Below are 26,549 nucleotides of genomic sequence, written 5' to 3'. Positions count from 1 at the left end.
TGCTTGCTGTGAAGTGGAAGTTTTCACTAGCAAGATCCCATTACGCAAGCGCTTCACTGATTTTAAGGAGCCACAGATTCCCTCCAAACCCTTTTGTATATAGAAGGGCAAAACCTTCTCGAAACTACCCTCCTTCCATTTGACAATGAGAAACACATTCTGATTACCAGAATGCATTCTGTTACCAAAGACTTTACTTGTCAAAGAAGTACCGGAGTCAGTGGGACTGAGTGCAAGAGCCCTCTTGAGAGACTGGGTGTTAGAACCTTCCAGCGACCCACCCTTTCGCTGGGAGGAGGAAAAGAGACTTTCAAAGGATCCATCTTAGTCCCACGAGCAGCTAGGGAACTAGAAGTTCATCTAGACAGAGCCCCACATGCCTAGGTAAGACTTATACAACTGAGGTGCGACAGGTACCCCAGAGGTTGCCTGCTAACAACTGTTCCACCTCAACAACCATGCATCCCATCAGTGCACAGGACACTTTGAGATTGAGGGTTTGTTTATAGAGGTTTATTCCATCCTCATGATCCGGGTGGTCAAGCCAAGATCCCCATTCCCTGAGACACACAGTGTTCCACCGCCATGCTGCACAGTGGTCGCTGAAGTATGCCCAGAGGTTATGATGACAGGGAACTGACAGCACTTACCAGTCCCCAACTCAGGAACCCCGGGGTTGCCAAGCAAGAGCCCGGAACCTGAATGCCACGCCTCTGTGTCTGGTGTGTGTTGATTTTATGATGGTCTGCAAACAAAACAGCGCACGAGTATCACATTCTGTGCATTCATGGGAAAAGTGCAAAAGGAGACCCTTGCAATGATTCAACAAGTGTTCGGGGCACAGAGCATGAGCCGTACGCGTGTGTTTGAGTGGCATGCTTGGTTCAGGGCCGGCCATACAGACATTGAAGATTATGCTCACACTGGAAGGCCCGTTAGCCGCACATTGCCAGACATTGTTGCCAAACTTCAACAACTGGTTCATGCGGATCGACATCGAACCATTCAAGCCCTTGCGGATGAAGTGGGTATTGGTTATGGGACATGTCAACGAATGTTGACTGAAAAATTGGGCATGCATTGTGTTGCCACAAAATTTGTGCCAAGGATCTTGACTGCTAATCAGAAAGCACAGCATGTTGAAGTGTGCATGGACCTTTGTCAGACCGTATCTGATGATCCGACCTTCTTGTCATGGGTTATCACCGGCGACAAGAGCTGGATTTACAGTTATGACCCAGAGACAAAGCAACAATCATCCCAGTGGAAGAGCCTGGGCTCTCCAAGACCCTAAAAAGCAAGACAGGTGAAGAGCAAAGTGAAGGGCATGATCATCATTTTCTTTGATACCAAGGGAATTGTCCACAAAGAATTCGTCCCATGCAACCAAACAGTGAATTCCATGTACTACTGTGGTGTTTTGCGATGGCTCCATGAAAATGTGCAGCGATCACGGCCTGAACTTTGGCATCAGGGGAACTGGCTGCTGCATCACGACAATGCACCCTGTCACACGTCCTTGCTCACCAGGACCTTTTTGGCAGAAAACAACATGGTGGTTGTAGCCCACCCACTGTACTCACCAGATTTGGCACCTTGCAACTTTGCGCTATTCCCAAAACTGAAACTCAAGTTGAAAGGCCATGGTTTGACTCTCTACAGAGGATTCAAGAAGCATAGCTGGCAGTGATAAACACCCCCAAAGAAAAGGACTTCCAGAAAACGTTTGACCAGTGGCAGAAGTGCTGGGACCAGTGTGTAGGTGCAGATGGGAACTACTTCAGGGTGATGGTGATTATTAGTCCAGAGATAAGGGTTTCAACAGATGGCAGCACCAGTCCCAAAAATTTTGGATAGCACACCTCATATACCCTGCCCTAACCCTCCCCCTTCCCCACCCCAGTCCAGGTTGCTTTTCACATGACAGTCACATTCCAGTTGGAGCTGCTGGTGATACCAGATATGTGTGCACGAGATGTGCTTGACTGTGTGAATGCATGTGTTTTATTTGCTGAAGAAGGCTTTGGCTGAAAGTTACGATGTGTAACAGTCTTTTCATTTCCCTTTGTGAAAGTCAGACTCAATAGATCATCTTTACAGTAATAAGACTCTATCCTTCTCCTATTATTGTTGATATTCCAACCTGGAGTGTCTGTTGTTTGTACATAACATTAGTTACTCAAAATATCTAATTTCTTATTTAAATAGTGATTATTAAACTATATCATTCATTGTGTAATTTCTCGATTAGTGATGATAGTATTATTAGTTACTCATCTGGAAACATTTTATCTTTAAAATAAGTCATGATTTACTATAGATGCAAACCATTTGATCGTGAAATTTCCTGAGAGCAACTAGTTGTTTATTTCTAAATTGGTACAGTTTATTTGAAAGACTTCATTCTCTTCTTCCCAACAAATATCTTATTTTTTATAACAACTTTATATTTCAAAAATTATTCATAATTAAAATGTTCATGTTCTATAGTGTTCCAATTTAAGTTCTGATTATTTTCAAAATTGTACCAGAATTTTGCAGCCACAATTTTTCTGATTCCAAAAATGCCCACCTTTCATCAAAGTAACTTGTTACTTCAAATATTCAGATAAGAAAATTTTGCTTTTTCCTGATTTTACTAGCAAACACTTTTTGTCAACAGTGCTCTCCCACAAAATAGAACCACTACCTAGTCAATTTCCTAATTATACAGCTATTGGTTAAATAAACTTACTTCACTATCTATTGTGTCTTTGCCTCTTGATTTTTCTGTTTTTATGTACTTGTATTTTTATTGTAATTATTGGTCCTGCTGTCTACAAAGCAGCTTGTGCAGAAAACATTGGACAAGTAAAGATATACGTAAACAACTGAAAGTCATTTCTAGGCATACTTATTTAAGATTACAATAATACACTTTATACATAAGTATTTATATAACACACTTCATAAATCTGAATATTCTTCAATGGAGTAAAAGCAGTGAGGCTGTAAATATGAATTTAGAGATTTTCTAAAGGCTTAACCTCAGTATTACCTTTTATGTTTTCAGGAAGTTTGTTGTAAAGCTTAACTCCCATGTGAAAAGTACCTTCTTGGCACAGAGCTGTGCTGATTTTGGTTATATGTAAGTTTCTGTTTTGTCTGGTATAGTGATCATGTACATTACAGGTCTTTTTTTTCTTTTTCTTTTTTTTTACAGTCTTTATGTATTACATTTCTTTTAAAGAATAAAAGGGTTTCCGTAATTTATACACATTGTAATAAAGGAATACTAGATTTCTTAAACCAAGGTTTACAGGAGTCTCTAGGCTTGCACACAAACAAGATTCCGGAGGCCCTTTTTGTAGTTTAAAAGTCCTCGTATCTCTTTTAGTGTTTCCCAAAAAGTGACCCAATATCTAAGACAAGAGCAAAAGTAGGCACAATATGCGTTCGTTAATGTTTTCTCACTACAGCATGAGTTTAGCGAGCAAAGAAGGTAACATGTTTTGTTCAGTTTTGCACTGAGATGTTCAATATGCTTATTCTATTTTATGTTGCTCTACAGCCAAAGCTACCAACTAGCTCATTACTGATAGAAACTGATGGAATAAACATGTCCTTGTCAGGAGCACTGTGTAATTTTAGTGCAATGGCTTTTTAACTGCTTATTATAAGCTGATTATTCTGAGCCCAGCTGTTAAGTTGTTTTGTGTACATGGATACTGACTGCTGTAACTGTTCATTGCTGTCTCCTTTTAGTAGATTTGTGGTGTCATCTGCAAATATGATTGTTTTATGTGCATCAGCATTTAAATTTAGATCATTTACGTACAGAAGGAACAGAAGGGATCCCATTACTGATCCTTGGGGTACACCGCATTTAGTGTTCTTAATGAACATTATGAATAATCACAGTTTTTAAACCTAGTCTACTCATTACTTGATGGAAAAGTGATGTAACCTACTAGTATAGCCTCACATATTGCTAGGTATCTTTAATAAGTAGCAAACAAGTTAAACTGTTCTGTGGGTGCAATACATGTAGGCTCCTCAGACCAGAACATCATTATAATACATGTACTATTACTTCATGATAACATGATAAACCACCAACGACAAATCACACTCTACAGTCCAGAAACTATATTGACAAGAATATTCCACAATGGACACACTGAAAAAAATAATATTCCCAGTTTCCTTTATCACTGGCAGAAAGAAAACTGGAATAATGCGCTTCAGCCTCATTTTGTACATAAAAGGTTTGCAGTTACAGATAGACCCACCATTATTACTTCAGATTTCACTTTCCACTCACAAAGAAAAATAGTCATGCCCAAAAATAAAAGCCCTTGGATTAAAAATACCATTATAACAATATTATGAAAGGATAGTTGATACCCACCATATTGCAGAGGTACAGAGTCATAGACAGGCACAGAGAAAAGACTGTCAGACAGCAAACTTTTGGCCAACAAGGCCTTTATTGAAAATAGACAACACAGACACATACCCACTGACACAAATACCTATCTCACACACACATGACCACAGTCTCTGACGGCTGGGGCTACACTGTGAGCACCAGCACATGATTAGAGAAGCAACCTGCTGTTGGGGGTAAGGAGGAGGCTAGGGAGGGGTATCACGACTCTACCTAGCTGCCCTACTTTCTATTCACCTTGTTCCACAAACAGCACTTTACCACCCCCCACCCCTACCCTGCTATCCCTCCCCCTCCCCTCCACAGTCTTCTCCTTACCCCAACACCCGGTCGCTTCTCCCATCATGTGCTGGTCCTTGCAGTCTAGTCTCAGTAACAGGAGACTGTGTCATGTGTGTGTAAGTAGTGTTTGCATGTGTGTGTGTGTGTGTGTGTGTGTGTGTGTGTGTGTGTGTGTGTGTTGTTCTGTTGTCTATTTCTGGCAAAGGCCTTGCTTAGTTTCTGATGGTCCATTTGTTGTGCCTATCTGCAACTCAGCATCTTCACCAGATGGTGAGTAGCAACAATCTTTCCATAATATCATCATATTCCATCCTGGATTTTCCACTGTTTGAAATTCCATTATAATATCATAAAATGAATCAGATTAGTGCATATAATCATTGAGACAGATACAGGCAATCATACTTAAGGAAGTAAAAACTTATTTGTAATAAATATAATATTGTTTTTGTTGTGGTCTTCAGTCCAGAGACTGGTTTGATGCAGCTCTCCATGCTGCTCTATCCTGCGCAGGCTACTTCATCTCTGTGTACCTACTACAACCTACATCCTTCTGAATCTGTTTAGTGTATTCATCCCTTGGTCTGCCTCTACAATTTTTTCCCTCCACGATTCCATACAATACTAAATTGATGATCCCTTGGTGCCTCAGAATGTCTCCAACCAACCTGTCCCATCTTTTGGTCAGGTCGTGCCACAATTTCCTCTTCTCCCCAATTCTATTCATTAGTTACATGATATAACCATCAATCTTCAACATTCTTCTGTAGCACCACATTTCGAAAGCTTCTATTCTCTTCTTGTCTATACTATTTATCACCCGTGTTTTACTTCCATTCATGGCTACACTCCATACAAAAACTTTCAGAAATGACATCCTGATGCTTAAATCTACACTCAATGTTAACAAATTCCTCTTCTTCAGAAACGCTTTCCTTGCCGTTGCCAGTCTATATTTTATATCCTCTCTACTTTGACCATCATAAGTTCTTTTACTCCTCAAGTAGCAAAACACACCTACTACTGTAAGTGTCTCATTTCCTAATCTAATTCTCTCAGCATCACCTGTTTTCATTCAGCCACATTGCATTATTCTTGTTTTGCTTTTATTGGTGTTCCATTCTGTCCATTCTGTTCAAGTGGTCTTCCAAGTCCTTTGCTGTCTCTGACGGAATTACGATGCCATCGGCAAACCTCAAGGTTTTTATATTTTATAACATTAAGGATAGGCTTCAACTCTGTCTCACACCCTTGTCAACCACTACTTCCCTTTCATGTCCCTCAACTCTTGTAACTGACATCTTGTTTCTGTACAAATTGTAAATAACCTTTTGCTCCCTGTATTTTACCCAGGCCACCTTCAGAATTTTAAAAAGAGTATTCCAGTCAATATTGTCAAAAGCTTCCTCCAAGTGTACAAATGTTAGAAATGTAGGTTTGCCATTACTTAATCTATCTCCTAAGATAAGTCGTATGGTCAGTATTGCCTCGCATGTTCCAACATTTCAACCAAATCCAAACTGATCTTCCCAGAGATTGGCATCTACCCGTTTTTCCATTTGTCTGTAAAGAATTTGTGTTAATATTTTGCAGCTGTGGTTTATTTAACTGATAGTTTGGTAATTTTCACGCCTTTCAACACCTACTTTCTTTGGGATTGCAATTAGTATATTCTGCTTTATGTCTGAAGATATTTCACCTGTCTCATACACCTTGCTCACCAGATGGTAGAATTTGTAATGGCTGGCTCTCCCACAGTTATCAGTAGTTCTAATGGAATGTTGACTGCTCCCAGGGCCATGTTTCAACTTAGGACTTTCAGTGCTCTGTCAAACTCTTTGTGCAGTATCATATCTCCCATTTCAAACTTCATTTACATCCTCTTCAATTTCCATAATATTGCCCTCTACTACATTGCCCTTGTATAGACTCTCTGTATACTCCTTCCACCTTTCTGCTTTGCCTTCTTTGCTTAGGACTGGTTTTCCATCTGAGCTCTTGATATTCCTGCAGGTGTTTCCCTTTTCTCCAAAGATCTCTTTAATTTTCCTGTAGGCGGTACCTACCTTACCCCTAGTGATACCTGCCTCCACATCCTTGCATTTGCCCTCTAGCCATCCTTGCTTGACCATTTTTCACTTCCTGTCAATCTCGTTTCTGAGACATTTGTACTCCTTTTCACCTGTTTCATTTACTGCAATTTTATATTTTCTATTTTTATCAATTAAATTCAAACTCTTCAGTTACTCAAGGTTTTCTACTAGCCTTCATCTTTTTACCCACTTGATCTTCTACTGCCTTCTCTATTTCATCTCTCAAAGCTACCCATTCTTCTACTGTATTTCTTTCCCCTGTTCTTATCAATCATTCCCTAAGGCTCTCTCTGGAACTCTCTACAACCTCATGTTTTTCAGTTCATCCAGGTCTCATCTCTTTAAATTACTACCTTTTTTGCAGTTTCTTCAGTTTTAATCTACAGTTCATAACCAATAAATTGTGGTGAGAGATTATCATCTGTATGTGTTAAATGCATGTTCTGTTGGATGAGGGCACCTTGGGTGTTCTCAGTGGATGATATAAATCAGAGGATGGCAATACTCCAGTGTTCAGCATAGTTGTGTCTGGTGTCGCGAACAAATTTTTAAATACAACTCCGCCTCTGCTGCAGAGGAAAGGATACAAGATGGAAAAATCCAATACTATCATGAGGGATAAAAATTATTTTCCAAGAAACCTGAAATAAATCCTACAGATCAGTTCATCCATACATTTATTGTATTCAACAGATCCCATCATGGAAAAGAACCTTCAGAGTGCAAAGGAAGTCAGTGCACAAATTAACAAAAGACAAGCAAATAATAGAGACCTAACCTGTACACAGTATTAACAATAAACACACTGCTCAGTTTTATTTCTGCTTATGACAGCCAAATTTAGACAAATATATTGGAAGAAAAGCCATTACTCGAAACAACAGTTACTTGCTCAATTATTTTAAAAAGCTGTTGTTTATTTTCTATTTGTATCTTAATAATTACTTGGGAAAAATATATTAAAAACAAAGATTCCAAGACTTACCAAGCGGGAAAGCGCCGGCAGACAGGCACATGAACAAAACACACAAACACACACACTGAATTACTAGCTTTCGCAACCGATGGTTGCTTCTTCAGGAAGGAGAGGGAAAGACAAAAGGATGTGGGTTTTAAGGGAGAAGGTAAGGAGTCATTCCAATCCCGGAAGCGGAAAGACTTCCCTTAGGGGAAAAAAAGGACAGGTGTACACTCGCACACACATACACACACATATATCCATCCGCACATACACAGACACAAGCAGACACATTTTAATAATTACTTGATTACACTGACATTTTTCAAAGAAGATAGTTACCTATGTCACTAACAACAAAGACCCGTTTAGAATTACACTACTATCAGTCATGCAGCTTTATGGTGAACTTTGCCATTTGTCATATTGCTCATAAAAATTTTCAGTTCTATAAAATAGCTATTCAGATAATTTGTAGGCATAGTGGCTAGAGAGTTATCTTTTCAACTTCACTTTGAATCAGGCTGGATTTCTTGTCTTATGTTGAAAGGAAGCTTATTGTATCAGAGTACATACCAACATGTAACTGAATGCCTTATACTGAATCAAAAGTTAAAGGAAAAAATTAATATTGGAAAGGAGATGTGTACAGGAAACATGGAGTCTATAAAAGCGATAACCTTCTGAGATATGAGAATTGATAATGAAATATGTATTGGATAATGAAAATGTAACAGAAAGAATGAAAAAGGGAGGAGTTGATAGTCTTCAACCATTTGTATAAAAAATAAATCAAATAGCTCTTCAATTAGCCTTGGCAAAAGAAGTCAACAACCAACTGGACTCAAAAGAGGATAGGTTTCTAAGAAAAAAAGAAATTACAGAAAGGGACAATTTAGAACAAAAGTGTAAACAGGGTGTCCCAAAGAAAACGGGTACCCCTCACATATCAGTTAATCATCTCTAGTTGAACTATTTGTCAGTTGGCAAAACTGTCTCAAAAATCGACTGGATTACATTTTATCTGAAAGTTGAGTGCAGCTCTGTGTTCGTGCATCAGTTGGTGTGAGAAGCTTGTACTGTTGAGTTGTTACAGAAATGTGGTGGTTTGCATTAGAAGAGCGAATTGCTATTGTTGAGTGTTACATAGACTGGCTCCATCAAGGAATGTAAAGAAATGTTTCAAGCGAAGTATCCTGGCAGGAAATTGTCCATGACCAGCACAACTCAAGAGCTGCACAAGAAATGGAGGGCTGTAGGATCAGTTCAGAATGTGCGACCAACAGTGAGGACCCCTGCAACTACATAAAGAATTTGCATGGACATTACAAGAAGTCTCTGCAAGTCAATAAGTAGGTTGTTGCAGCAGGTTGACATATCACATATATTTTGTCACTGTATACTGAAAGATGCAAAATTAAAAGCCTATTATGTGAGTGGTGCAAGAGTTGAAATTTGAGGATCAGGAGAAAAGAGTTCATTATTGTAACTTGCTGTTAACATCAAATACTACTGCTTACTTGGATCCCTTGCTTTACTTCATATCAGATGAGGCCTAGCTTCTTTTTAAGATTATGTACACTACCAGAATTGCAGATACTTGTTGCAGGACAACACACATACTCTGCATGAAGAACCTCTTGACTCAGGGAAGATAGGTGTTTGGTGTGCATTGTCCAGCACGTGTATTATTGACCCCAAGTGCATTTTTGCCCCCTCTCCCCCTCCTCCCCCCCAATGAACCATGGACCTTGCTGTTTGTGGGGAAGCTTGCATGCCTCAACAATACAGATAGCTGTTCCTTAGGTGCAACCACAACAGAGGAGTATCTCTTGAGAGGCCAGACAAATATGTGGTTCCTAAAGAGGGGCAGTAGCCTTTTCAGTAGCTGCAGGGGAAAGAGTCTGGATGATTGAGTGATCTGGTCTTGTAACATTAACCAAAACGGTCTTACTGCGCTGGTACTTTGAACAGCTAGAAAGGAAAGGGAAACTACAGCCGTAATTTTTCCCAGGGGCATGCAGCTTTACTGTCGGTTTAAATGACAATGGTATCCTCTTGGATAAAATATTCCAGAGGTAAAATAGTCCCCCATTCAGATCTCCAGGCAGGGACTACTCAGGAAGACATCATTATCAGGAGAAAGAAAACTGGAATTCTACGGATAAAGAGTGGAATGTCAGGTCCCTTAATCAGGCAGTTAGGTCATAAAATTTAAAACGTGAAATGGATAGTTAAAGTTAGATGTAGGGGGAATTAGTGAAGTTCAGTGGCAAGAAGAACAAGACTTCTGGTCAATAAGTCAGATGAATATGGAGCTATACATACAAAATCAGAAAAGGGTAATACAGGAGTAGGTTTAATAATGAATAAAAAAATAGGAGCACAGATAAGATACTACGAACAGCATAGTGAACATATTATTGTAGCCAAGATAGACATGAAGCCCACACCTACCACAGTAGTACAAGTTTATTGCCAACTAACTGCACAGATGACAAAGAGATTGAAGAAATGTGTGATGTGATAAAAGAAATTATTCAGATGGTTAATGGGGATGAAAATTTAATAGTCATGGGAGACTGGAATTCGATAGTAGGCAAAGGAAGACAAGGAAAAATAGTAGGTGAATACTGACTCGGGGGTAAGAAATGAAAGAGAAAGCCACCTGGTAGAATAACTTAATCATAGCTAACACTTGATTTAATAATCACAAAAGAAGGTTGTATACATGGAAGAGACCTTGAGACAATGGAAGATTTCAGATAGATTATATAATGGTAAGAGAGAAATTTAGGAACCAGGTTTTAAACTGTAAGATATTTCCAGGGGCAGATGTGGACCCTGAACACAATTTATTGCTTACGAACTGTAGACTAAAACTGAAGAAATTTCAAAAAGGTAGGAATTTGAGAAGATGGAACCTGAATAAACTGAAAGAACCAGATGATGTAGAGAGTTTCAGACAGAGCATTAGGGAACGATTGACAAATACAGCAGAAAGAAACACAGTAGAAGATGAATGGGTAGATTTGAGAGATGAAATAGTGAAGGAAGCAGATGATTGAGCACGTAGAAAGACGAGTGCTAGTAGAAGTCCTTGGGTAACAGATATTGAATTTAATCGATGAAAGGAGAAAATATTAAAATGCAGTAAATGAAGCAGGAGAAAAGGAATACAGAGGTCTCAAAAATGAGATTGGCAGGAAGTGCAAAATGGCTAAGCAAGGATGGCTAGAGGACAACTGTAATGATGTAGAGGCATGTATCACTAGAGGTAATATAGATACAGCCTACAGGAAAATTAAAGAGACCTTTGGAGGAAACAGAACCAGCTGTTTGAATATCAAGAGTGCAGATGGAAAACCAGTCTTAAGTGAAGAAGAGAAAGCATTAAGGTGGAAGGAGTATATAAAGGATCTATACAAGGGTGGTGTACTTGAGGACAATATTATGTAAATGGTAAAGGACACAGATGAAGATGAAATGGGAGACATGACACTGTGTGAAGAATTTGACAGAGCACTGAGAGAGCTAAATCAAAAAATGTCCCTGGGCATAGACAACATACCATTAGAACCGCTGATAGCCTTGGGACAGTCTGCCTTGACAAAACTCTACCATCTGGTGAGCAAGATGTATAAGACGGGTGAAATAGACTTCAAGAAGAATACAATAATTCCAATCCCAAAAAAAAGCTTGTGTTGACAGGTGTGAAAATTACCAAACTATCAGTTTAATGAGTCATGGGTGCAAAATACTAACATAAATTCTATAAGATGAATGGAAAAACTGGCAGAAGATGACCTCAGGGAAGATCAGTTTGGATTCCATAGAAATGTTGAAACATATGAGGCAAGTAGTAAATGAGTTTTGCTACCTGTGGAGCAAAATAACTGATAATGTCAATATAGAGAGGATATAAAATAACAGACTGGCTCGGCAAGGAACGCATATCTGAAGAAAAGAAATTTGTTAACATCGATTATAGATTTAAGTGTCAGGAAGTCTTTTCTGAAAGTATTTGTATGGAGTGTAGCCATGTATGGAAGTGAAACATGGACAATAAATAGTTTAGACAAGAAGAGAATAGAAGCTTTTGAAATGTGGTGCTACAGAAGAAAGCTGAATATTAGATGGGTAGATCATGTAACTAATGAGGAGGTACTGAACAGAATTGAGGAAAAGAGGAATTTGTGGCACAACTTTACTAGAAGAAGGGATTGATCAGTAGGACATGTTCTGAGGCATCAAGGGATCACCAATTTAGCACTGGAGGGAAGTGTGGAGGGTAAAAATCATAGAGGGAGACCAAGAGATGGATACAGTAAGCAGATTCAGAAGGATGTAGGTTGCAGTAGTTACTCAGAGATGAAGAAGCTTGCCCAGGTTATAGTAGCATGGAGAGCTGCATCAAACTAGTCTGTGGGCTGAAGATCACAACAACATTTTCAATTAAATTTTAAACAGTGCCAGATCTATAGAGATCTTTGACTCTTTCTGTGTACAATTAACAGACACAGATAAGTTATATACAGTATTACAACAAGACGCAGCAATCACTCACACGTCCAACTAAAGTATGGCCTACATCACACTGTGGACTTGACAGCAGAGGTCTCTGATCCACAAGGACCTCCATAGCCAACATCACTTGATTTTTATTTATGGGACGCACTAAAAATAAAAGTGTATGTCGGCAATCCTTGCATTATAAATGATCTGAAAGGAACATTCCTAGAGAAATTAACGAAATCACACCTGCATAATTACAGCATGTTGCTGGTAACATCACCACATGAAGTCATCTCTTATAAACAGGTAACTACACTACTGGCCATTAAAATTGCTACACCAAGAAGAAATGCAGATGATAAATGGGTATTCATTGGACAAATATATTATACTAGCACTCACATGTGATTACATTTTCACACAATTTGGGTGCATAGATCCTGAGATAGCAGTACCCAGAACAACCACCTCTGACCATAATAACGGCCTTGATATGCCTGGGCTTTGAGTCAAACAGAGCTTTGATGGCGTGTAGAGGTACAGCTGCCCACGCAGCTTCAACACAATACCACAGTTCATCAAGAGTAGTAACTGGTATATTGTGATGAGCCAGTTGCTCAGCCACCATTGATCAGACATTTTCAATTGGTGAGAGATCTGGAGAATGTGCTAGCCAGGGCAGCAGTTGGACATTTTCTGTATCCAGAAAGGCCCATACAGGACCTGCAACATGCGGTCGTGCATTACGCTGCTCAAATGTAGGGTTTTGCAGGGATCGAATGAAGGGTAGAGCCACGTGTTGTAACATATCTGAAATGTAACGTCCACTGTTCAAAGTGCCGTCAATGCGAACAAGAGGTGACCGAGACGTGTAATCGATGGCACCCCATACCATGACGCCGGGTGATACGCCAGTATGGCGATGACGAATACACACTTACAATGTGCGTTCACCATGATGTTGCCAAACACGGACGCGACCATCATGATGCTGTAAACAGAACCTGGATTCATCCAAAAAAATGACGTTTTGACATTCATGCACCCAGGCTCATCGTTGAGTACACCATAACAGGCACTCCTGTCTGTGATGTAGTGTCAAGGGTAACCGCAGCCATGGTCTCCGAGCTGATAGTCCATGCTGCTGCAACCATTGTCAAACTGTTCGTGCAGATGGTTGTCGTCTTGCAAACATCCCCATCTGTTGACTCAGGGATTGAGACGTGGCTGCATGATCCATTAGAGTCATGCGGATAAGATGCCTGTCATCTCAACTTCTAGTGATACGAGGCCGTTGGGATCCAGCACAGTGTTCCGTATTACCCTCCTGAACCCACTGATTCCATATTCTGCCAACAGTCATTGGATCTCAACCAATTAGAGCAGCAATGTTGTGATACGATAAACTGCAATTGCGATAGGTTACAATCCAACCTTTATCAAAGTCGGAAACGTGATGGTACGCATTTCTCCTCCTTACACGAGGCACACAACAACATTTCACCAGGCAATGCTGGTCAACTGCTGTTTGTGTATGAGAATTCGGCTGGAAACTTTCCTCATGTCAGCACGATGTAGGTGTCGCCACCAGCGCCAACATTGTGTGAATGCTCCGAAAAGCTAATCATTTGCATATGACAGCATCTTCTTCCTGTTGGTTAAATTTCACGTCTGTAGCACGTCATCTTTGTGGTGTAACAATTTTAATGGCCAGTAGTGTATATGTTTTTAAGGTTACTATTATTTACTTTTTCAGTTAGCTCACTGTTACTTGACTCTCAGGCATGAGCCATACCAATTTTTATGTGGGACACCCTAAACAGAATGCTTCCAAAACAGGAAAGAAAATGAAACAGATTCAAAGTTGACTGAGGAGAATAAAGAGCAGCACAGTGAGAGAATAATACTTTACTGGACAAAAAGGAAGAGACGGCAAAAGACTGCAAAGAACTGAAATTGGAACGCAATCTTTAGCAGGCCTCAACAATAGAAGAAGAAGAAGAAGAAGCAGTGGAACAAAATGAAGAATATATAATCATAATAATACAGAACTTATACTGGGGATGATGATTCTTATTCCTCACCAACAGGCATTTATACTTCTGGTAGAAGCTTATGGTTAACAAGCAACAAGGTTATTCTTAATAGCAATAAAATAGAGCAGATACAGTACCCTACACATTGTTGTATCCATGCTGATATTCATCTCCTTTAAAATGGTGGCTTGATCAATGCTGCAAAAGACACAAAATTTCTGGGAATGAGGGCTCATCAAAAGTGACTCCTACAAAAGCTGACTGTAGGTATCTTTGTAATAATAGAAGTATGCTCCACAGAGCAATGACACCTTTTTACTTTGCCTACTTTCAAATCTGTTCATGTGTGTGTGAATTTCTAAGGGACCAACCTGCTGAGGTCCTTGGTCTCTAGACTTACACACTACTTAAACTAACTTACACTACGCACAAAACACACACCCATGCCTGGGGGAGGACTCAAACCTCCGGCGAGAGGGACTGAGCGATTCATGACATGGCACCTCTAACTACGCAGCCGCTCTGTGTGGCTTGCCTGCTTTCATTCTGGATGTAGGAACATATTTAAACATCTGAGTGTTCTTACACTGACATCTCATTACAACTCTGACTTCTTCCAAAGGAATAACATTACCAGTTCAATGATCTAGTTCCAGTAGAATTTGATTTATCCAACCACAACATGAGACAAAAAAATGTTAATACTGGCTCCATATGTAGGGTTTACTGTGGGATTCTGTATAGTTAAAAGATCTTCGATAAGCTGCTCACTAACATAAAGTTAGAAATAAGGAATTCCTGTGAATTCAAAGTATAGTTATACATCTTATTAGTCACTCTGGTAAATCATCAAATTATCTGAACTAGTTTCTGTTAACAGCTTGACAAGAAGTATTGTTAACTGTAACCAGGCTTCCATCCATTCCTACACCACTTAAATAACTACTGTTCCATGATTAACATCTGTGTAGTCACGCAGATATCAAGCTAGCAATGGGTAAGGAAGAGCAGCTATTTGATTTGATTAGTAATGAGGAAGCATTTTATTGCAAAGTAGATGCATCTCTTCAACTTTGTTGTGCACTAAAATGGAATGAAAAGTAGAAAAACTGTTCCTGTAAAGAGAATATAGTATCATTTACCTGATCCAGCCACACCAATTTGCATTTTCCATGGTTTTGCAAAAATCAGTCCTGGCTAGTTATGGGATGATTCCAACTAATAGGAAATGGCCAATACATTCTCCTTTCTTTGCTCATTAAATTCTTTTAATGACATATGCATGGAGTCAGGCAAAGAGATTTCAAATCACCAGAACTATTCTTAGCAGTGTTAGAGGAAGTTTTCAGAACCTTCAAATGAGATAACAAAGGAATAGTTATTAATTGAACACACCAAAAATACCTTTGTTTTGCTGACAACCATATGCTGTTTGCCTCTAGCTCAGATAAACTTCAACAATGAATTAAATAACTTAACAGAGAAACCCTTAAAACAGCCCAGAAAATCAATAGACTACTCCCGGATCATGCTAAGCATATGGATGACAATGTAAGGAGATCTTTTACCTTGCATGCGATCAGTCAGAAATTCATGAATCTAGCACAGCACTATGCTGCTCCAACTGCTGGTGAATATTTTAAACCAGTACTAGTGGAACAGTGAGATAGCCTGTGGAAATTCTCCATGGTACCAAGTTATATATGTTCAAGAATGTATATACTGTACTGTAAATAAATACATTTATGTTTTACTCATTCTATAGTGTCTGATATGTTCTAGTGTGTTCATCTGCCTCATTGCAGTAATGGACACAACAGATGGGAATACTGTGAGAGGCAGGAAAACAAAGAAATGAATTAAAAGACAGACTTGAGTTAAAAACAATTATAACCATAATGAAAATGAAAAGATGGGAGCAGTGGTAATATGCCAGGCAAATGGATGGAAGATGATGTATGGAAGTTTCAGTGGATGTGAAGAGATACAGAAATACCAAAGCAATAAGACAATGGATATCAGTTTGGTGATTTTAGAAAGCATGCAAAAGCAATGTGGATGTCATATTTGAAGATTATAATTCATGACAGTCTTTTTGGAAGCCTTTATGCAACAGTCAATGTCAAGTAGCTGATGATCCATAATACAAGCATTGTTGTAGTGTTCAGTTAAATTTTTATTCTAGAATTGCATAGTTCATTCTTTTAAGATTTTTATTATTTTTTGTGAATAAGTTCTGGATGTACTGTCATCTATTCTATGACCTAGTGTTGTTGACATGCAGAACTTTAATCAAAAAACATATCAAATAAATCAATATTACTTGCAATTTGTACAGGTGTGTGTAGTAATGTACAAGGTAGCCTGTAACATACAGTTGTCGCTCTAAATTGTGACAAAAAATCAATGTACAGCAGAACTATGCAACTGGTACATAAGAGTATTTAGTTTGGTATTACAAAAAGCATTTCTATGAATCAGCAATAACAAAATTCATATGGGTCCTATGGCTCTCAAAATAAAAATTTGAGTGTTACTTTAAGAGAACTTTTATTCTCTCTCTCTCTCTCTCTCTCTCTCTCTCTCTCTCTATCTCTATCTCTATCTCTATCTCTATCTCTATCTCTATCTCTCCCTCTCCCTCTCCCTCTCCCTCTCCCTCTCCCTCTCCCTCTCCCTCTCCCTCTCCCTCTCCCTCTCAAGGATTTCAATACCTTTTCAACTACATTTTATTTATAATGATTCCATACCCACTTTAGAAGTACAACATCCTCCTCTATGCCAAAAGACTAATATAAAAATAAAATGTAGGTATACAAAAATCAAGAAGTTATTAACAGTATCAACTCATAAATGAGAATTATTTTTGAAATATCATGGAATGTTTACAGGGTCACAAGGCACGTCCTTCTCAAAATGCAGCATAGCACTCACTTGTCGTAGTTGCTGAATCCAGGACGGAGCTGACAACTGAGTTCTTTGAGCTGGATTTTAATGTTATCCAGTGCATCCTGACAAAATTTAGGAAGAGGTGTCCCAGGCTGTACAGCACCCCTCCGTGGAACATCACGAACGCCATTTGGAGGCACCTCCACACGCAAGCAGGGAAATTTTTCGAGCCCATGAACTGTAAATACTAAATTAGGGGGGAAAATCTTGATGTATAACATCATCAGTAATGCAGCAGCATATATATCACATAAAGAGATCATCATTTAGACATACATGTACAGTGCAACTGTAGTTAGCACAACTTGTAATCTGATGGATCAAGTTACACATCATGAAGTGCACTTTACAGCCTATTAATAACTGTCACAATATGAGATTTGGTACACTTTTGAAACTCAGATTACATGGTACCTCAACCAAATTATATTTTTCAGCACAAAAACTACCACAGTCAAGTTCAAAAATAACATTGTAAACAAGTATTACACACATCTTTTCTCTGTTCTCTTATTGTTCTACAAAAAATCAAGTACACAGTTTAGATGTATGTATTAACAGAAAGCTGCCTATTTGTAGCAACAAAACACAATCTGTAACTGTAAAAATTAATGAATGTTATATTTTTTATGATGTTTATCAACTGTAAAAATCAATTTTCATGCAATAAACTTGCATTTCGCAACAAAGAAAATGTCATATGTGCTAAATTTAAATGTATCTATAGTCACATGAGATGTGCAAAGTAAAGAAAACTCAAAATTTGTAATTTTAAATTAACTTATTTAACAAGTCCAACATCAAATCTCTATTTTTCTCTACCACTGTGTTTGTACGTACATCAGACTTTGGTTAAGACCCATTCACTAGCAATCATAATTTTATCATTTTCCAAAGTTCTGTCAATCTCTGCTTCACTCTGTTTTGTGCAAAGAATTAAAGTGTAATAAATATCAAAAGTTTCATTATATGCCTAGTGTCACCTGCCTTATATAGAACCAGTTGGCACATGGGATTCCTCCAGGCAGTGAACTGTTGATAGAAATCCAAAATCATGATGGAGGACAACATCAGATAATCAGACAAGTATTTTTGTTGCCAGATTAAATTTGAGTAACACTATAAACTTTAATTTTATGTCACATGCACTTGTAAAAAGTTTACCACTTGAATTTTGAACTTATAATTTCACTTCATTGTTGGCCTCATAGTACACAATATGTCACAGTATGCACATAACATGGATGACAATACCTGAAAATGTTGGCAAGAGAATACCTATAGAGTGGCAATAACTGGCATACCCATAACAGAAATATCACAAACATATTCTGTTTTCTCCAATGAGACACTATAGATGAATTTTAGGGCATTAAAGTATCATGTATGTTAGCATTAACAATATCCTAGGCAAAGGAGATTATTCGAGATTAAATAATTTCAGAAATACAGAAGTAAATAATTTAACCTAAAAATACTGCACATGAAATGGTCAGTAACATTCTGTTACAATTCTCTTTCATTCTAAATTGTTTGTTTGTATTTTCACATGTATCTAGTTATCATAACACCAGCCTCAACAACCTTCACTTCTAGGATGCTGATCTTAAGATTTAGGACTGTCAACCCTGTCTAACTTCTATATTGTTTGAAAAAATATAACCAATTTCACTTTTAGTTTGATTTGATACTAGTCAAGTCCAACACACACAGATTTAGCACCGTCTGACTTCCATCTGTTCCCGATACTAAAAGACTATCTGCAAGGAGATCATTATGCTTTTGATGAAGACATTGAGAGAACTGTGAGACTGTGGTTGCGAAAACAGAGTGTCGACTTCTTCTGTGATGGCTTCAGAAACCTTGTTCATCATTAGCAGAAATGTATCCAATTGGCTGGTGATTATGTGGAAACATGAATATTGGCAATTAAACATCACATTCTAAGGATTACTTCTGCATTTGATTTATTAAAATATTCCCATCCAAACCCAATTAATGAAGGTAGAGTCATTACTTTTCATTTAACACTTGTATATAGATTTCTTCAATTTTTTTCGTCATGGCATGAGCACACTGGTACATAGACTTGAACGATTTTCATGGAAAATCTTTTGTAGACTTGTAATAATCTCATGATGGAGGGCTACTATCAGCAATACAGTGACCAAACTCTTCTTCTGTGGACTGAAACTAAACCAAATTTAATGACAGTTGTACAGATTTACATTTCCATATCTATAGTTGATGATGATGAGGAAATACGGAAAATACATGCGCATATGGAGGAATTGCTAAAATATTTGTGGGGTAATTTGATAATCTTAGATCATAGGATGCTATTGTAGAGAATGAAATGGAAGGTAGGACTACTGAAGAATAAGAGCCAAGGGTAAGAAATGAGAGAAGAGCTCCTGCAGCTATATCACATGTTTCAATGAACACACTGGTATAGGATTTTTAGGAATGAAATTAACAGGAAATGCAAACAGGCTAAATCACAATGGATGAAAGAAACATCTTAAATACTTAAAAATATACTGTTCTATGAAAAATTAGACATTATTTCTGAGAAGTAAAATCTAAAGATCTTAATCTACTAGGCATAAAGAGAAAATCTCTCTGTTAATTGCAGACAAAAATGGTAGGCAGATGGCAAGAGTACATTTAAGGCCTACTGATGGAAACTAAATATCCGCAAGTGTGTTAGAAGAAGAGGAGGAGGAAGTTGATGTAGAAGAAATAGGTTATACAGTAATAGTGTCAGAGGTTGACAGAACACTGACTGATCAGAGTTCAAACAAATGAATAAGAGTTGATGATATATGCTCAGAGTCACTGAAGCTGTGGGGAATGTAGGAATTAGATATTTATGTGCGTTGATGTCAAAATTGCTTTCCATAAAAGCATAATCATCCCACTATAAAAGCATTTACATATGGATATATGTGCAGTCCATCAAATGATTAGTCTGATACGCCATAAAGTACAATGTCGAGTATCCAGATGTTGATCAGCTGAATGACCACTTAGCCAAACTGTCACTTGCTCACTAGTTGCACATGCTGCCCTCCCTCCACTATGTGTTGCCCCTTCCTCCCCCTCCCCCCCCCCCCACCCTGCCCACCTGCATCATTGCCAAATTGCCGATAGCAGTAATCATTTGTGTTCTGTTTGCTCTTTTATGACCACTTGTGTTAACTTTAGCAAGCAAAGTAAATTTACAAAGGTCAGAGAAAGGTGAATCTGCAAACCAAGGTAACTAATGAGTACAAGGTGAGTAAGTCGACTATATATATACACTCATGCTCATAAATTAAGGATAATGCTGATACATGGTGAAACAAGACTCTGGTGGGCAGTTTGCATGTTTAAATCATGTCAGGGTAGGACCATGTGGTGCATTTGACCTGTGGTCGTTGCACAGTAGCGCTGGCAGCAGGCCAAATACGCAGAGGTGTGTTGGTGCATGTCAGATTACGGTGCACTGAGTAAGTGTGCAACCATTTTCAGACATGCTAATGGTGACTATATGTTGAAAATGGCAAAGAACACATATTGATGACGTTATGAGGGGTAGAATACTATGGCGACTGGATGCTGGTCAAACACAGCAGGTCATAGCATTGGCCCTCCGTGTGCCACAAAGTGTGATCTCAAGATTATGGCAACAATTCCAGCAGACAGGAAACTTGTCCAGGTGCTACAGTACTGGACATTCACAGTGTACAACAGCACAAGAAGACTGATATCTCACCATCAGTGCCCACAGATGGCCATGGAGTACTGCAGGTAGCCTTGCTCGGGACCTTACCGCAACCATTGGAACAGTTGTCTCCAGACACAGAGTCTACAGACAACTGAACAGACATCGTTTATTCACCCAGAGACCTGCAAGGTGCATTCCACTGACACCTGGTCACAGCAGAGTCTGTAAAGCCTGGTGTCAAGAACACAGTACATGCTCACTGAAACAGTGATCCCAGTTTATGTTCATGGATGAGTCCAGGTACAGTCTGAACAATGATTCTCACTGGGTTTTCATCTGGCATGAACCAGGAACCATGGGTGGTGTGGGGTGGGATTATGGTTATTGCACGTACACCCCTGCATGTCTTTGACAAAGGAACTGTAACAGGTCAGGTGCATCGGGACATCATTTTGCACCAGTATGTCTGCCTTTTCATGGGTGCAGTGGCTCCCACCTTCCTTCTGATGGATGATAACACACAGCACCAGCGAGCTGCCGTCATGGAGGAGTACCTTGAAACGGAAGGTGGAGTGGCCTGCCTGCTCTCCAGATCTAAACCCCATCAAGCACATCTGGGATGCTCTTGGTCAACGTATCGCTGCACATCTTCAAACCCCTATGACACTTTAGGAGCTCCTACAGGCACTGGTGGAAGAATGGGAGGCTATACCCCAGCAGCTGATCGACCACCTGATCCAGAGTATGCCAATCCATTTTGAGGCCTGTGTACGTGTGCATGGTGATGATATCCCATATTGATGTCGGAGTACATACGCAGGGAACAGTGGCGTTTTGTAGCATATGTTTCGGGATGGTTTTTTCAACTTATCACCAATACCGTGGACTTATAGATCTGTGTTGTGTGTGTTCCCTATGTGCCTATGCTATTAGTGCCAGTTTCGTGTAGCGCCACATTGTGTGGCACCACATTCTACAATTATCCTTAATTTATGAGCATGAGTGTGTGTGTCTATAGACACACACACACACACACGCATGCACGCACGCACACACACACACACACACACACACACACACACACACACACACACACACACACACACACACACACAAGCATTACAAATTTTATATATAAGCTTGATTCTACTGCTGGATCTACAAGTCATGAAACTATGAAGCTTGCTACAAAAACAGACCTAGATGCTTCTGTTTATAACTGGTTTGCACAAAAAAGATCACAAGAAAAACTTATCTCTGTTCCCATTCTTTCTGAAAAGGCAATTCAATTTAATGACAATCCTCTAAGGTTGTAAATTGTAAAACATTAACAATGCTGCTGAAACCTTTGCCAAAAAATCTTGTTAAACATCATGAATTAGCAACTGCGTTGCTAAAATGACCATGGATTGTATTACAGTTTTACACTGTGCTGTTGCTACTGGTAGTCACTGATTGCCTATGCCCATCATTGGTAGAAGTAAGAAACTGTATTTTTTTTCTCAAATACGTTAATATGTCTGCAATGCCTATTGCTTGCATTCACAAAAGAGTGCTTTCATGGATAGTATGGTTTTCACCGAATGGTTTTTGGAGGTTTTGTACACTTTGTATAAGCTCATCATTTAAAGAATGGTAGAAGGGAGAAAAAACTGCTGCTCCTTGACAGTGCACCAACTCATTCATCAAGTGATACCTGAAACGAAAGAGATGAGTTTATAAAAGTAATATTTCTTCCAACTAACATAACCTCCTTATTAGAGCTCACAGGTCAAGGTGTTATTGCGACTGTTAAATGGTATTGCAAAAAAGAACTGTTATGTAAGTTATTGTTAGAAATAGAAGACGAGGGAGAAGAAAGTCTGTCATGAAATCATAAAAATAGTGATTTGAAGGATGCTTACTACACGATGAGAGTAAGATGAGGTATTGTAAAGGAAGAGAATTTGGGAAAAAAACTGGAATAAAATTTTGGGTACAGCAGAAATTTCTTGATGTCTAATTGAAAATGACAAACAGAATGATATGTCTGAAATGCTCAGTATGCTAAAAGAACTCAATTGCCATGAAGAAGGTGTTCAGTGTTCAAGAAGGATAAGTGTCAACAGGATACCAAATCACGTAGGACAGCAATATTGTAAACCTCATCACTGATAAAGCTGATGCTACCAGCATCTTAACTAGTGGTCTCAAAAATGAAGATGAAAATATGCCTTCTGCTTTTGAAGATTTATATGTTTAGAAACTGGCTTGTGATAGTTTGAATTTCAACATGAAAGTGATGAATATCAGATATCTGTCCTGAAAAAAGTGTGTGACTTAGCTGCTCATAAGCAAGTAGAATTGCTTAGACAGACCAAAATTAAAGAGTTTTTAAGCCTTAATTCTATACATATACACTGTAGATGCAAAATTCATATGTATTACATGTGTTTTGCGTACTAGGCTGTTTGACTTAATAGTAATAAAGGAGATTCATGTTATTATAAATATGTCTAGTTTTTATATGTAAACTGGTAAATAAAACTATACAGTTCAATTATCTGAATAAACTAGTTTTTTTAATACCCAAGTCACCCAATTAGTTCAAATAACCAATGCTCTACTGTACTTGGAAATCGAGGAACAGAATAATATAAAATAGAATTGAAGAAGAATTTAAGATATACTGGATATTCCCACCAGCAGGAATACATAGTGACTTTGACAACCAACATATGGCATATGGCAGACTTCAATAATATCATTGCCAACTACTTCAACTGCTCCTGCTCCCTCACCAGGCCCCTCAAATACATTGCCCTGGCCACTGCCAAGGTAGCCGATTCCGAGCTGCTAAGACTGCTCAGCAATGCAAATACCAGCCTCGATTTCAAATGGCATATGCAGGACATTTTTGTCTGGCATGTTATCCAGTGGGACTGCACCAACTAGACCCACACCTGCCTCCTGTGCCAGCAAGTGCCTCTAATTTAGACCATCACGCGCATGCCCCTAGCGCTTCTTTCCCCTGGTGGACCATAATTTTTTGCACTGACGCTTCAGGTCCCTTCCACTGTCAAAAGGCCACCAGCACATCCTCGCCATGATCAACAGATTGCAGAAGCCTTCTTGCTGGCTAACATCACAGCAGATACAGTGACCAAGGCTTTCATGATGCCTGGGTCTCACATTTTGCGTGCCCCCGCCATGTGATGACAGAAAACAGACAACAGTTCACACCTTGCCTGTTTAAAACACTCAAAAAAACCAGCAGTATGTTCATCCATTTTATGACTAGTTACCACCTTGGCACTAACGGCATGGTAGAAAGATTCCACCTGACCCTAAAAGCTGCCCTTACCTGTCAATCCTTAACTTGCTGTGCCGCTTTACTGCCCAGTTCTAAGCTTGCAGGAGTTCCACAAAACCAACGTTGGTGTGTCCACCACTGAAGTTGCGTACAGGCAGCCACTCACTGTGTTAGGAGACTTCATTGAGCAGCAGCCACAGCTAGCCACCACCTGTGTACTGGCCTTTGTGCAGCAGCTGCACGACTGCATGGTGTACTTATGCCTGGTGCCACCACCCAACACCACAGTGAGCACCGGTCCTTTTTGCCTCGAGACTTCAGCACACAGCTGCTGGTTATGCTCCAGTTGGACACCAGTCAGCCAACACTCCATACGCAGTACACAGGCCAACACCTTGTGCCCAAGCATGTGAAGAAGACTTTTTCTGTATGTCTCCGTGGTGCTGCCACCACAGTATCCACTAATCAACTGAAGCCAACATACAGGCTCAACTATCCTAGACCTTGCATGCTACCAACCATTGAAACTAAGGTGGCAACAAGTAACAAAAACAGTACCCTAGCTGATGCTGCTGACCCAGCAGGCAGTGTTTGGGGCATGTGAGCCGACACCACCTTGCCGTTCACACCACAACCTGTCCCAGCAGCTGTCCACAACACCCACTGCCTCTCCTCCTCTGCAGGGCCACCTTCTGGTGCCCCCCTGAGTTGTGAGGCACCAACACCATTCGTTTGACACTGAGGCATCTTTCACCACCTCTGTAATGTCACCAGATGCCTCTGCCACAATGCATGACCCGGTCCACCAACAAGAGGCACCAGCAGTGGGTGCCTATGGCACTGGCACATTATGCCAACTGTACAGGATACATTGTGTGCCACTTGCTGTGAATGACCTGTACGAGCACAAGCATGCCACCGTGCCCTCCGCCAAGACCCCTCCTCCCCACCCCCGCCCACCCCTGTGGACCCCCTCCCAACCATATACTGCAGTATGCCTGACTATGACTGCCAACCAAGGTGCATCCCAGTTTGTGGCACAGCAGGGTTTTAGCCCTGCACCAGGCTTGCAATATGATGCCTAGAGGCCATTGCATACAACGCTGCCACTCCACCATTGACAGTGGCTCGAGCCACTTGTCTCCACACAACAAATGTAGTGGTTTAATGTTCCTTAGGTCTCAAGCTTATGTTCAAGGTATTTCATTATCAGAACTTAATGGCTTGCTGTAGTGCTACCAGATAGGCACACTACCCGTGAAGACATCAATAGTGAGTCGGTTTTGTGTATCTATAAAGCAAACAGCATTGGAGGCTCCCATGATGCCTATAGAGAACTGGTAGGGGAGTCTAATACCACACTTCAGGAAAACATTATTCAGCACCTTCAACACAGTCTCATGTTTTCAGCATTAAATTACAGTGAGTTGCACTAGATCTAACATCTTTTTGTGAACTATGAGCAAACCACTGCAGCACTACATATATGGACATTAAAGACTGAAATCCCCAGCTGTGTTAGATTAGTTTCACCAATGGTACCTCAAGTTCATTTATTTCCGTTTTGTATTTCCTGCAGTCAGTGCATTAGATTAGCTTCACATACCTCAAGTTTATTTATTTATATATATTGTACTTTGCTTTGTTCACTGTGTCAGGTTAGTTTCACTCACAATATCTCAAGTTTATTTATTTGTAACTGTATTTTGCTTGGATCACTGTGTTAGATTACATACACAACGGTTCCTCCAAGTCCATTCATTTGTACAGCAAATTTCCTTAATCATTGCGTTAAATTAATGCCATTTACCAATTTCAAGAACTTTATCAATGTTTCTCATGCTGTCTTAAAAAACAGTCTAAACTGATTCCACACACATAGACAGCGGGCACCCCTCATGTGTACTCATAACACCTTCACAAGTGCTGAGGATTACCAGATCTACTCAGCTGAGACTTTTTGTTCATAGACACTTTTGTGGCTACTTACCTTTGTGAATGAGTTCTACAATTAACTGTACCTGTAAAGTTCCAATAAAGGAATTGCTTAGTATCGGAATGTCTTTTTGTAACATTGTTTCCAGGCTTTACCCATCCATTTTACTCTCATACCAAGCAAAACCACAGCTTCCACTTGTTATGTTCAGTGAGGAACACAATTCCCACACTATCAAGAAAGAGAATTTTTAGACACGTGGAATGATTCAAAGAATATATTAACAAAAGAAGAAACTCACAGAAACTTAATTCGTTCATTATAGTAACAATACACTATTACTATCCATT

At 39.4% G+C, this 26,549-nt stretch overlaps 1 protein-coding gene across 4 annotated transcripts in view; it reads right to left on the bottom strand.

Annotated features, from left to right (window-relative positions):
* Positions 1 to 26,549, bottom strand: part of LOC126354919 (uncharacterized) — a 514,129-nt gene that overhangs the window by 135,537 nt on the left and 352,043 nt on the right. For all 4 annotated transcript variants that reach the window (XM_050005014.1, XM_050005024.1, XM_050005027.1 and 1 more), the window contains one exon: positions 17,248 to 17,449. In XM_050005014.1, the coding sequence (XP_049860971.1) occupies positions 17,248 to 17,449 (202 nt within the window). The remainder of the gene's footprint in view (positions 1 to 17,247; positions 17,450 to 26,549) is intronic.

Source organism: Schistocerca gregaria, chromosome 1, assembly GCF_023897955.1.
Source record: "Schistocerca gregaria isolate iqSchGreg1 chromosome 1, iqSchGreg1.2, whole genome shotgun sequence".
Lineage (NCBI taxonomy): Eukaryota > Metazoa > Arthropoda > Insecta > Orthoptera > Acrididae > Schistocerca > Schistocerca gregaria.
This window is presented reverse-complemented; position numbering and strand designations above follow the sequence as displayed.